The 14206-nt window shown below is 43.8% G+C and overlaps 2 protein-coding genes across 2 annotated transcripts; both read right to left on the bottom strand.

Annotated features, from left to right (window-relative positions):
• Window positions 1-7531: 7531 nt before the first annotated feature.
• Window positions 7532-10116, bottom strand: LOC130282510 (uncharacterized). The gene is made up of 2 exons (XM_056530792.1): window positions 7841-10116; window positions 7532-7657 (listed from the first exon to the last, which is right to left on the bottom strand). Exon 1 carries the CDS (start codon window positions 9973-9975, stop codon window positions 8092-8094), a length of 1884 nt encoding a protein of 627 aa, XP_056386767.1. The 5' UTR covers window positions 9976-10116; the 3' UTR covers window positions 7532-7657; window positions 7841-8091.
• On the bottom strand, window positions 10072-13872 carry LOC130282509 (uncharacterized). The gene is made up of 2 exons (XM_056530791.1): window positions 13663-13872; window positions 10072-13479 (listed from the first exon to the last, which is right to left on the bottom strand). The coding sequence occupies exon 2, from the start codon at window positions 12503-12505 to the stop codon at window positions 10223-10225; it is 2283 nt and encodes a 760-aa protein (XP_056386766.1). The 5' UTR covers window positions 12506-13479; window positions 13663-13872; the 3' UTR covers window positions 10072-10222.
• Between the last annotated feature and the right edge of the window lie 334 nt (window positions 13873-14206).

Here is a 14206-nt window from a genome sequence, read left to right as displayed (position 1 = left end):
TGGTATATATTTCCTCCTTGTATACGTAGGAAATTTGTTCCTCACCTGAAATTTCCTTTTCCTGGAGTCCATAGGCGGCACACCATGGGTTAACTTTCCTTCTAACCCCAGGAACAGAAGAGTTAGTAAGCAGTATGCTAATACAGAAACAAGGTAATTAGGCATAATTAGTAATTAGACAACTCCTAGCTAGGATACAAAAGACCCCACAAAACAGGGAACACTCGTATAGTTTGCAGCAATAAAGAAAAATTTATTTGGGAGGGATAAAGTTGTGCCGCCTATGGACTCCAGGAAAAGGAAATTTCAGGTGAGGAACAAATTTCCTACTTCCTGATCGTCCTACGGCGGCACACCATGGGACTTGTAAAGCAGTCCAGGTAACCAAAGATAACAGGGAGGGAACTAAATACTACCAGCTCCTTGAATCACACTTGTACCAAAAGCTGACCCCTCAGAGGCAGAGATGTCCAGCCGATAATGCTTCATGAAGGTCGTCGGTGACGCCCAGGTTGCTGCCCGGCAAATTTGATCTAAAGGAACGTGGAACTTCTCTGCCCAGGAGGTTGCAGTTGAGCGCGTTGAGTGAGCTCTTAGACAAAGAGGTGATGTTGAACCTTCAAACTCGTAGCAACACCGAATCGTGTCTCTGACCCATCTGGCCAAGGAGGCTTTACTAGCTTTCCTTCCTTTCTTCTCTCCTTGATATAGGACGAAGAAGGCTTCGGATGATCTGAACGAAGAGGTCCTTTCTAGGTACATCAGAACCGCTCTTCTCACATCCAGGAGATGTAGATCTTCACCATCCTTTTCCAGCAATGCTGGTAGCACCAACTCCTGATTCAGGTTTTGGGCTGATGGAACCTTGGGAAGAAAACCTGGCATTGTTCTGAGGATTACCGCATTGGGTAGGACTCTCAAGTATGGCTCTCTACATGATAAGGCTTGTAGTTCGCCAATCCGCCTGGCTGAGGTGATTGCAATCAAAAAGAGTGTTTTCAGGGAAAGCCACTTCAGGGATGTGGAATGTAGTGGTTCAAACGGATCTCTACACAGTCCTTTTAGGACCAACGGTAAATCCCAAGATGGTAATGGGTGACAATACGGTGGTCGTAATTTCTTCAGAGCCCTGAAGAATCTGGAGACGATGCTGGAGTTTGAGAAAAGACCATTCAGATGTGCATTGATTGCTGTAACCTGCACCTTTAGAGTGTTGGGTTTCAGGCCTTTTTCAAACCCTTCCTGAAGGAAGAGTAAAAGAGTGGTTGTTTCGGAAGGAGGCAGCTGTTTCCTAGAACACCAACCTGAATAGAGGTGCCATATTCTTGCATAGATTTTAATCGTAGACGGTTTTCTGGAAGCCATCAATGTATCGATCACGCTGGAGGCAAAGCCTTGCTCTTCTAACCCTAGGCGTTCAAATTCCATGCCGTCAGGTCTAGGCTGCCTGGGTCTGGGTGAAGGAGGCCTCCTTGTAGGAGGAGATCTTCTATCGGAGGAAGCTTGAGGAAGTCTCCTTTCGATGTTTCCCAGGCGAGTTGAAACCATGCCCGTCGTGGCCAGAAGGGCATGATCACTATCGCATGGACTTGCTCGTCGAGGATCTTCCTGAGCACCCGAGGAATTAACGGGAGGGGAGGGAAGGCATAGATAAACTTCCCCCTCCAAGTTACCGACAGGCCGTCTACTGCAAAGGGGTGACCCGCTGGAGAGAGAGAGCAGAACTTTGGCAGTTTCTTGTTCTCTTGAGAGGCGAAGACATCCATCGTCGGCGATCCCCATTTCATCACCAACGAACGGAAGACCTTCGGGTTGAGACCCCATTCTCCCGGCAAGATTTTCTTCCTGCTTAGCCAATCTGCCCTGCAGTTCTGTACACCTCTTATGTGGACTGCTGAGATGGAGAGCAGATTCTTCTCTGCCCAGCTCATCATTCGTGCACATAACTTCTGAAGTTCTCTGCTTCTGGTGCCACCTTGCTTGTTTATATAGAAAACAGTTGGAAGATTGTCTGTCTGAACTTGCACATGATGGTTCTTCAGGGTGTCTCTGAAGTTTTTCAATGCCAGGAAGACTGCTTTCATCTCCTTGAAATTGGAGGATTTCGCTGCTTCTTCCCTTTTCCAGACTCTTTGCACCCACAGGCTTCTGACATGGGCACCCCAACCGTAAGCGGAGGCATCCGTAGTGAGGACTATCGGTTGGGGACATATCAGACTCCTGCCCTGGAGGAAACGCAGAGGATTCAGCCACCACAGAAGATCTTTCTTGAGTCTCCTCGGAAGATGAATAGTAGAATCCAGGGACGATTGAGACTTGTCCCACCTGGACAGGATGTGTGACTGGAGACTCCTGATGTGTGACTTTGCCCACAAGACAGCCTCTATTGATGATGTTAAGAGACCCAGTATCTTCATAGCATGGCGAATTGTGCATGTCTGGAGACCTAACAGAGCTTGGAGACTCTGGGAGATGTTGGTTGACCTCTCTTCCGATAAAAACAACCTCATGCGGCTGGAGTCCACTATAAATCCCAGAAAGGTAATTCTCTGAGTGGGTATTAAGTGTGACTTGTTGTAGTTTATGAGAAACCCATGATCGTTCAGGACTTCTATCACCACCTGAAGATGGCTGATGAGGAGTTGTTTCGACCGGGCTTTGATAAGCCAGTCGTCCAGGTACGGTGTCACATGAATGCCCAATAGTCTCAGATGGGCTACCAGGACCACGACAACTTTCGTGAAGACTCTGGGTGCTGACGTTATCCCGAAGGGAATACAAGTAAATTGAAGGTGTCTGACATGACCTTGACTCTTCACTGCTATGCGAAGAAACCTGCGGTGAGATGGTCGGACTGGAATATGCAGATATGCATCCTGGAGGTCCAGTGATGCCATATAGTCCCCTTTCTGGATGTCTAGGACAGCCGACTTTATCGATTCCATTTTGAACCGCTTCTTCACAAAGAATTTGTTGAGATCTGACAAGTCTATGACTAACCTCCAATCGCCGCTGGACTTGGGTACCGCAAAGATGGGGGAGTAGAACCCCTTCCTTTGCTCGGCTACTGGAACTTCTTCTAAGGCTCTTTTGAGAAGAAATTGATGAATTAAATCCGAGACTATTGGAGAAGCTCGATTCACCATGTACTTGTCTGGAGGGATTGACCGGAGTTCTAGAGTATATCCGTTTTCCACTGTATCTGACACCCAGGCATCTGAGGAGGTTTGGGACCAGATATTCGCAAAGGCTTGAAGTCTGCCTCCCACTGGGTGCAACTGAATCCTGGCGTCATTGGTCCTTGTCTTTCCGCAGAAATGGCTTCTTCTTTGACGCTGCGGACTCCTGCCTTTTGGGGTACTGACGTCTTGCCCCGGTCTGACGAAAATTCCCCCTTTTCCTGTATGGACTCGAGTATCGACTCCTTCTACGTGAATTACCATATTTACCAGATCTTTTATCTTCATATGGAAAATATTCTCCCTTGTCTTTTCTCAGGGATTTTAATATGCCCTTTAATTGAGGACCAAATAAAGAGGAAGGGTGAAAAGGAAGCTTCACAAAGCTGTACTTGGAAGATATATCTCCCCCCCAGTTCTTAATCCACAGTGCCCTTCTTGTCGCGTTGGACAGCGCTAAGGTCCTAGAAGAAAACTTCATGACGTCCAGCGGGGCGTCACATAGAAACTCTGTTGCAGACTTGATCAGTGGGAAGCTTTTTAGGAGGTCCTTTCGGGACACCCCATCTTTAATATCCCGGGCCAGATCTGACACCCAGATCCGTAGAGCTCTAGCGACTGGTAGTGATGACGCTGCTACCTTAGCTGCTGCGGCTGCTGATCCATATGATTTCTTGCAAAGGAGGTCTGCCTTCCTCTCCATTGGGTCCGACAGTAAGGTCGATTCTTCGGACGGAAAGATGGCTTTCTTTGTCAAGCGGGCTGCTGCTAGGTCCACTTTGGGTGGATTTTCCCATTCTTCATAAGCTGCTGGAGAGAGTCTATAGGTGGAGCGTAGTCTTGAACCAGGATCAGTATACTTTTCTGGTTTTGACCAGTCCTTCCGAAACCAGTCTTTAATAATGGGGTGTGATGGTAGCAACCTATCATTAGATGGCGGAAAATAATATAGTTGGTCTCTCTGTAATTTTTGAGAGACATCCTCACTGCTCTCAAGGACCTCTTTAGTTGCCGCTATCAATGTGTGCACCTTATCCTTATCCAACAGATAAAGGTCTTCTGGAATCTCAACCTCCTTAACTTCTACCAGCTCAGAGCTGCTTGAATCATTGGAGTCAGATGATGAGGATGAGGAGGGAGACGGCTGCTTATGAGATGTTTTGTGCTTTTTAACACCCAAAGATGCCTTAACTTCGGAAAAGGTGGAGAACAACTCTGTCCTAAACCATCCCAGAAAGGCTTTAGGATCCACTGAGGCTGAGGCGTGCGGGGGTGTGGCGCATAATGAACAGATGTCATCCTGCCACTCATCAGGTAAGGGCTGCTTGCACTTTGTACATTCCCTATGGTGGGATTTTCTGGATCTTTTCCTCCTAGATTGGGACATCTAAGGGAGAAAAAAACTTTATTAGGCTAAGAAGAAAGGTATAGGTACTCAGGGAGCTTTTGGACAAGCTTTGGAATACTCCTTACCTCTGCCAACTGAGAAGTCTGCTGCTTAGGCTAAGCGCAGCTTCCCAGTGGCAGGGTAGCGCTTTTATGCGCAGAAGGGATCGCACATGCGCCGTGCGCACCGCCGCCGCGAGCTGTGCACTGACAGCCTATCGCAATTGCAGCCGGAAGTTCCCCTGCGCGTGCACGTCCGACATAGAAAACCTAGCAGGGAAGACACGTGGGACGCGCTGCGCAATGCCGGCATGAACCTTCAACAGGTGAGCATGACGGCGCTTACTTGCGAATCACCGGGTGACCGGAGACCACAAACTCACCCCCACCGGCAGTTGACAGCCCTGGACATCTAGCGCTGGCGATCGGCATGAAGGAGGCAGGTACCGGAGGAGGGGGAGATAGTCGGAGAACTAGGGGAGCCCCCAGTACGCGACCTTATTTCACCCCAGGGACCCCAGAAGCCTGAGGGTTTGGGGCCTTGCTTCTGTAGGCTCTTCTGTCTTCTTTCAGAAGAAAATTAAATACGAGTGTTCCCTGTTTTGTGGGGTCTTTTGTATCCTAGCTAGGAGTTGTCTAATTACTAATTATGCCTAATTACCTTGTTTCTGTATTAGCATACTGCTTACTAACTCTTCTGTTCCTGGGGTTAGAAGGAAAGTTAACCCATGGTGTGCCGCCGTAGGACGATCAGGAATGGTATAATTGTGTGATGGTATATATGTCCTCCTTGTATACTGGTATTATTGTGTGATGGTATATATTTCCTCCTTGTATACTGGTATTATTGTGTGATGGTATATATTTCCTCCTTGTATACTGGTATTATTGTGTGATGGTATATATGTCCTCCTTGTATACTGGTATTATTGTGTGATGGTATATATTTCCTCCTTGTATACTGGTATTATTGTGTGATGGTATATATTTCTCCTTGTATACTGGTATTATTGTGTGATGTATATATTTCCTCCTTGTATACTGGTATTATTGTGTGATGGTATATATGTCCTCCTTGTATACTGGTATAATTGTGTGATGGTATATATGTCCTCCTTGTATACTGGTATTATTGTGTGATGGTATATATGTCCTCCTTGTATACTGGTATTATTGTGTGATGTATATATTTCCTCCTTGTATACTGGTATTATTGTGTGATGGTATATATTTCCTCATTGTATACTGGTATTATTGTGTGATGGTATATATGTCCTCCTTGTATACTGGTATTATTGTGTGATGGTATATATTTCCTCCTTGTATACTGGTATTATTGTGTGATGTATATATTTCCTCCTTGTATACTGGTATTATTGTGTGATGGTATATATTTCCTCCTTGTATACTGGTATTCTTGTGTGATGGTATATATTTCCTCCTTGTATACTGGTATTATTGTGTGATGGTATATATTTCCTCCTTGTATACTGGTATTATTGTGTGATGGTATATATTTCCTCCTTGTATACTGGTATTATTGTGTGATGGTATATATTTCCTCCTTGTATACTGGTATTCTTGTGTGATGTATATATTTCCTCCTTGTATACTGGTATTATTGTGTGATGGTATATATTTCCTCCTTGTATACTGGTATTCTTGTGTGATGGTATATATTTCCTCCTTGTATACTGGTATTATTGTGTGATGTATATATTTCCTCCTTGTATACTGGTATTATTGTGTGATGGTATATATTTCCTCCTTGTATACTGGTATTATTGTGTGATGTATATATTTCCTCCTTGTATACTGGTATTCTTGTGTGATGGTATATATTTCCTCCTTGTATACTGGTATTATTGTGTGATGTATATATGTCCTCCTTGTATACTGGTATTATTGTGTGATGGTATATATTTCCTCCTTGTATACTGGTATTATTGTGTGATGTATATATTTCCTCCTTGTATACTGGTATTATTGTGTGATGGTATATATTTCCTCCTTGTATACTGGTATTATTGTGTGATGGTATATATTTCCTCCTTGTATACTGGTATTATTGTGTGATGGTATATATTTCCTCCTTGTATACTGGTATTATTGTGTGATGTATATATTTCCTCCTTGTATACTGGTATTATTGTGTGATGGTATATATTTCCTCCTTGTATACTGGTATTCTTGTGTGATGGTATATATTTCCTCCTTGTATACTGGTATTATTGTTTGATGGTATATATTTCCTCCTTGTATACTGGTATTATAGTGTGATGGTATATATTTCCTCCTTGTATACTGGTATTATAGTGTGATGGTATATATTTCCTCCTTGTATACTGGTATTATTGTGTGATGGTATATATTTCCTCCTTGTATACTGGTATTCTTGTGTGATGGTATATATTTCCTCCTTGTATACTGGTATAATTGTGTGATGGTATATATGTCCTCCTTGTATACTGGTATTATTGTGTGATGGTATATATTTCCTCCTTGTATACTGGTATTATTGTGTGATGGTATATATTTCCTCCTTGTATACTGATATTATTGTGTGATGGTATATATTTCCTCCTTGTATACTGGTATTATTGTGTGATGGTATATATTTCCTCCTTGCATACTGGTATTATTGTGTGATGGTATATATTTCCTCCTTGTATACTGGTATTATTGTGTGATGGTATATATTTCCTCCTTGTATACTGGTATTATTGTGTGATGGTATATATTTCCTCCTTGTATACTGGTATTATTGTGTGATGGTATATATTTCCTCCTTGTATACTGGTATTATTGTGTGATGGTATATATTTCCTCCTTGTATACTGGTATTATTGTGTGATGGTATATATTTCCTCCTTGTATACTGATATTATTGTGTGATGGTATATATTTCCTCCTTGTATACTGGTATTATTGTGTGATGGTATATATGTCCTCCTTGTATACTGGTTATAATGTCTCCGCTGTCTCGTGGACACAGCTTCACATCAAGTTTATACCGAATCTCAAGGAAAGACACGCTGGTTTGCTTAACTGATGTAATCTTTACTGAGATATAATGAACACACGCGGTAAAACTGTAAAACAAACATATGAAAGACAAATATAAGCATGGCTATTAAAGTGCCTTACATTATGCATAGCTAATACATAGATAGGGTCTAACATTTGCTCACTTACTACACACTGAAAACACACATTATCTATCTACAAATGCCTAGCATCTCTCTACACAGGCTAACTAACAATTCCGTACTCACAGGCTTTGGTATTTATCAGATTTGCAGTCTGTATTAGCTTTAAGAAGTCCTGTGGATCTGGTCACTGTGGTGGCTGGAGCTGGAATGAATGAGACATGCCGGAGCTAGCCCTATGTTTTAGAGAGAAGGCCCGCCTCTAGGCTTCAAGAAAATGGAGGGTCTTAAAGGAACAGACCCTGCTGAGTGCCAAGCATGTAAAATACATTGCGAAGGCAGCACACTCCCCACCTGGCATACTTTTTGTCATGCCACTAACCCTTGGACAGGAGTAAAACTACTTCAGAAATTGGCCTTGCATACACTTTGGGAATGCCCTGTCTAACAATCCTAACTTCAACCTTTCTTACTCTAGCATCACTACTAGGATCAGTCCCCACAATGAGTTCAATAGGCCACTCGTTCCTGTGGGCCTGAGAGTCTTTCAGTAAAACAACGTCTCCAACTTGTAAATTGGGCTTGTCATCTTGCCATTTCTTGCGTGGCTGGAATATTATCAGGTATTCCTGTCTCCACCTCTTCCAGAAAATGTCCGCAAGACTTTGAACTTGTTTATATTGCCTGGTGTACAAGTCCTTGAGCGAATTGTGTTGAGAAATCTCTTCCTTTTTCAGAAGGCCTTGGATTTCTTCTTTAAAGACTTCCTGTTGGACGCATCTGATGATCGTGACCTTGGCTTGTTCAAGGTGGTCATTGCTATGCTGATCAGTATTGGTAGCTCTGCAGGAGGATCTGACTAGACAGATAAGTTTTCCGATTGCACGGGTCAGCGACTTCCAGCTGGAAAACCTTTCAAATCTATGGGCGCCCAGACTGTCTTTTGTAACTAAAGTCCTACAAACTGTCACTTGAGGTCTTACCTCTTTGTCTTGATCTGGCTCTACGAGCTGAAATGTCTCTACCTGAGTAGTTTCTTTGGTTTCTGGTTTACGAAGAAAGGATGGACCTACAAACCAGTTAGTTTGCTTGAGCGCAGCGGCTGGCACTAGTCTCGTCCCATGATCAGCTGGGTTCTTGTCTGTGCTGATGTGATGCCACTGTTCTGGACTTGTAGACTTTCTGATACGTGTCACTCTGTTGGCCACGTATGTATAAAATCTTCTTGAAGCGTTGTGAATATATCCTAACACAATCTTGCTGTCTGTATAAAAGTTCATTGCATGGATCTCGATGTGCAGTTCTGTTGTAATCATGTCTGACATTTCGACAGCTAAGACAGCAGCACAAAGTTCTAGACGTGGGACAGTGTGAGCGGGTCTAGGAGCCAGCTTAGATTTTCCCATGATGAACCCGACATGGCTTTGTCCCTCAGTGTCTATTACCCTAAGGTAGGCGACAGATGCGATAGCCATAGTGGAGGCGTCAGAGAATATGCATATTTCTCTTCTCTTTGTTGCAGACAAGGAAACAGATACGTATGGTCTAGGGATGTTGAGTTGTTCAAGCTCTAACAATGAGTCTTTCCACAACTTCCACTGCATTTCCTTCTCTTCAGGTAGAGGTACGTCCCAGTCACTTTGTTCTTGCTCAGTAGTGATCTGTCTCAAAAGAGCTTTACCTTGCATGATGATGGGTGCTACGAACCCCAGGGGGTCGTAAAGACTGTTGACTGTAGATAGGACACCTCTTTTTGTGAATGGCTTCTCTTCTCTGGAGACCCTGAAGGTGAAACTGTCAGTCTTCAGGTCCCAACTAATCCCAAGACTTATTTGCAAGGGTGGTGATTCTGTTCCTAGATCCAAGTCTTTGAGGTCTTTAGCACGGTCTTCCATTGGAAATGCTTCCATGACTCTGTTGCTGTTGGAAGCTACCTTGTTCAGTCTTATGTTGGATTCTGCCAACATTTCTCTTGTACTTTTCAGGACGTTGATAGCTTCTTCGTTGCTGGAGAAAGAAGCAAGTCCATCATCTACGTAGAAGTTCTTCATGACGAACTGTGTGGCTTCTTGACCATGTCTTTCACCTTGCTGTGCTGCTCGTCTCAGGTTGTAGATAGCTACAGCTGGAGAAGGGCTGTTTCCAAACACATGTACCTTCATCCTGTACTCTGTGATTTCTTTGTTAAAGTCATTGTCTGCATACCACAGGAACCTTAAGTAGTCTCTGTGATCTTCACGAACAAGGAAACAGTAGAACATCTGTTGTACGTCTGCTGTCACTGCTATGAGTTCTTTTCTGAGCCTGATGAGTACTCCAAGGAGTGTGTTGTTCAGGTCAGGTCCGCTGAGAAGGACATCATTTAGTGAGATGCCTTTGTGCTTCGCACTAGAGTCAAATACTACGCGTATCTGGCCTGGTTTCTGAGGATGGTACACCCCAAATATTAGTAAGTACCAGTGTTCTTGATTCTCTTGTAGTGGTGGTGCCCTTTCAGCTTGATCGTTATCAAAGATCTTCTGCATGAAGGCTTGGAAGGGTTTCTTCATATTTGGCTTTCTTTGTAGCATGTGTTGCAACGAGGTGAAGCGTTTCTCTGCTTGTACCTTGTTTGTCAGGAAGGCGATGGCGTGGTGACCGGAAGGGTAGAGGGGCTACCCAGCTGCCTGATTTGTCTCTGAAGACTTCTCTGTCCATGATCTCAAGGAAGAGAGTATCTTCCACAGAGGGTGCTGGCTTGTCGTCGTCTCGTGTTCTTTCAAACACCTTACATCCCAGTTCATTTGTATCTCCAGTTGAGGCTAAGTCTTCCATGCACCTCTGGATACTCTGATGATATGTTGGGTTAACAAGTCTCTCTTTAATGTGTAAACTGTTGGTACATGGGCAAAGACAAGATGTGCGACCATTCTGTGACAGATGTGTTCTGTAGACATTCACCTTTTCTGGTTTGTGGAGTCCGTCTAGACATACTTCTCCAACGATGACCCATCCGAGATCAAGGCGTTGTGCAAATGGTGCATTGTGTGGCCCATTGTACTGTTCTCTGACTTTGTGCACTTTGAGGATATCTCTCCCAAGTAGAAGGATGATTGCAGCATCTGGATCTAGTGCTGGTATCTGGTCTGCTATTCGCACCAGATGGGGGTGATGACGAGCAACTTCAGGTGTGGGGATCTCTGACATGTCGTCTGGTATCTCATCACATTCTATGAGGGTAGGAAGAGTCACCTTTGTCTTTCCATCTAATGACTCAATGATGTAGTTGTTTGCTCTTCTCCCTGTTGTCTCTACAACTCCAGAACAAGTCTTCAGGGTGTATGGAGTTGGACTTCCTTTGTCACCGAAGAGGTCAAAGAACTCTGTTTTTGCCAGAGATCTGTTACTCTGTTCATCCAAGACTGTGTACATCTTGATTGCTTTTTCTCTGAAGCCTGCAGGATACACCTTGACTAAGCATATCTTGGAACATGATCTGGGGCGGCCCTGCTCTGTACAGATCTCAGTACACTTTGAGGTTACTGCTGGCGTTGTACTCTCGCCTTGCTCCCCACCATGATCTTCTTGAGTTGCTGGAACTTCTTGTTTCCATGGTGGTGGTCCTGAGTATAGTGCTGACAGGTGTTTGTCACTGTTGCACTCTGTGCATTTTATTGTTTTTGTACAGTCTTTTGCAAGATGCTGAATTGAAGCGCAACATCTGAAACAAATGTGATTGTCTTTAAGGTAAGCTTTGCGCTCTTCTAATGTCTTACTTCTGAAACTGCGACATTTTCTTAGTGGATGAGGCTTGTTGTGGATGAGACATATTTTGTCTGGCTCCTCAACTTTCTTACTTGGGCTGTCTTCCTGATTGACTGCAGACTCAGGCGAGACTTCTGTCTTCCGTACAGAAACTGTTGCTCTGCGTTCTTTGTAAGGCGTTGGAGGTTTTTGCTCTACCTTTGGGGAGCTTGCAGTTCTCTTGTTCAGGAAAGCAAAGCTTGGATCATTGCGTGTTTCAGCTTGGTCCACGATGAATTCAGCAAGGAAGGTGAACGGTGGAAATGCGACTCGATGATCCTTCTTGTATCTTGATGCTTGAGTGACCCACCTTTCCTGCAAGTTGAAAGGAAGTTTCTCGATTATGGGATCAACTCCACGTGCTGTATCTAAGTATGAGAGACCTGGCAGATATCCACTAGACTTAGCGGCTTCTATTTCTAAGAGTAGGTCCCCAAACCCTCTCAGCTTTTGATTGTCTTTGTTTGTCATTCTTGGATAGTTTTCTATCCTCTTCAGAAGAGCATCTTCAATCACTTCAGGTGACCCATAGCAGTGTTCTAGTCTCCTCCACACCATTGCAAGTCCTGCTGCTGCGTCATGAACATGTACTGATCTGATTCTTTGGGCTTGCTCAGTGGACTCTGGTCCTAGCCATTTGACGAGCAGATCGAGCTTTTCTCTGTCTGTCAGATCTAAGTCTTGGGTACCGCTTAGGAAAGATGACTTCCAGGCCCAGTAGTTTTCTGGGCGGTCGTCGAATTTCATTAGACCAGCGCTCACTATCTCACGGCGCATCAGGAATCTTGCTACCTCTGCAGCTCTTGCTGCATCTGGTGAATACTTCCTTGGTGTAAACTCAGGGTATGGCTGCGGCTGGTAAGGTTGATGAGGTACTTGACTAAGTCTGCTTTGTTCTCCTCTATTGTAAGTCTTTCTGCTATAATCCAGACTTGTATTTGCTTGAGGAGGGAGTAAATCAGCATCCGTTTGCACTCTTGTCAGGTTGGCAGATTGGTCTCGGAGCATGCGACCACTTGACTTCCTACCCTAAGGTTCTGATTCAGTCTTGCAGTGTTGCATAGTATCAAAGTTGCTTATTGCTGGTGGAGTCAATGATGGCCTTGGTGTGTCATTGAACTCCTGGTCAGTGTACATGGTTGCTTGTGACTGTATGTACTCACGGGTACGTTGGCTTGCGCTGAGGGGTGACATCTGGGTTTCTATGTCAGCGAACTGAGCTTCGGCAGCCCTTGTGAGAACTTCTGCCTCGGCTAAGGCTGCTGCAGCATTTTTCTGCTGTTGCAGTAAGTGTAAAGATGCTTGCACTTCAGCTTTTCTTCTAAGTGCTTCAGATTCACTTTTTGCTTGTTCTTTCATCAATTCAGCTTCCTGCTTTGCATAGGACGCCATTGCACAAGCTGCCTCTGCTTTTGCTCTTGCCTTAGTTGCTATGGCGCTAGCGGAAGACAGGCTGGTGGTGCTTGAGTGTCTAGAACTATGGCGTTTAAATCTTGATGCATCGGCGCTAACCGAAGTTAGATTTGTTTGACTGGACGCTCTAGACAATGTCGTGCACCTAGATCTACTTCTTGGCAAGGTGTCTTTCTCTTTATAGGAGCATTGAGGGTTAACTGTTAGAGTGCTGTTCTCTGGGTTCTGCATCTTGCTTTAGCTGGCAGCGCAGATAATGAAGATGACTGGACACAGCACAGCGGTGTTATAGCACGTGAGAGAATTAGTTTCACTTTCTAGTGCTTCGCGCCCCTTACTCCGACACAGACTGCAGGGCACAGGATTTATGAGTCTTTTTTACTGCTGCGGACGATTCAAAGCTGATTAACTGCTTCTGATAACGTTTTAAAAGCCTTTTTACTATAATGTCTCCGCTGTCTCGTGGACACAGCTTCACATCAAGTTTATACCGAATCTCAAGGAAAGACACGCTGGTTTGCTTAACTGATGTAATCTTTACTGAGATATAATGAACACACGCGGTAAAACTGTAAAACAAACATATGAAAGACAAATATAAGCATGGCTATTCAAGTGCCTTACATTATGCATAGCTAATACATAGATAGAGTCTAACATGTGCTCACTTACTACACACTGAAAACACAAATTATCTATCTACAAATGCCTAGCATCTCTCTACACAGGCTAACTAACAATTCCGTACTCACAGGCTTTGGTATTTATCAGATTTGCAGTCTGTATTAGCTTTAAGAAGTCCTGTGGATCTGGTCACTGTGGTGGCTGGAGCTGGAATGAATGAGACATGCCGGAGCTAGCCCTATGTTTTAGAGAGAAGGCCCGCCTCTAGGCTTCAAGAAAATGGAGGGTCTTAAAGGAACAGACCCTGCTGAGTGCCAAGCATGTAAAATACATTGCGAAGGCAGCACACTGGTATTCTTGTGTGATGGTATATATTTCCTCCTTGTATACTGGTATTATTGTGTGATGTATATATTTCCTCCTTGTATACTGGTATTATTGTGTGATGATATATATTTCCTCCTTGTATACTGGTATTATTGTGTGATGATATATATTTCCTCCTTGTATACTGGTATTATTGTGTGATGGTATATATTTCCTCCTTGTATACTGGTATTATTGTGTGATGGTATATATTTCCTCCTTGTATACTGGTATTATTGTGTGATGTATATATTTCCTCCTTGTATACTGGTATTATTGTGTGATGGTATATATTTCCTCCTTGTA

This window comes from Hyla sarda, chromosome 7 (assembly GCF_029499605.1).
Source record: "Hyla sarda isolate aHylSar1 chromosome 7, aHylSar1.hap1, whole genome shotgun sequence".
NCBI lineage: Eukaryota > Metazoa > Chordata > Amphibia > Anura > Hylidae > Hyla > Hyla sarda.
Note: the sequence above shows the minus strand (reverse complement) of the source record. Positions and strands in the feature narration are given on the sequence as shown.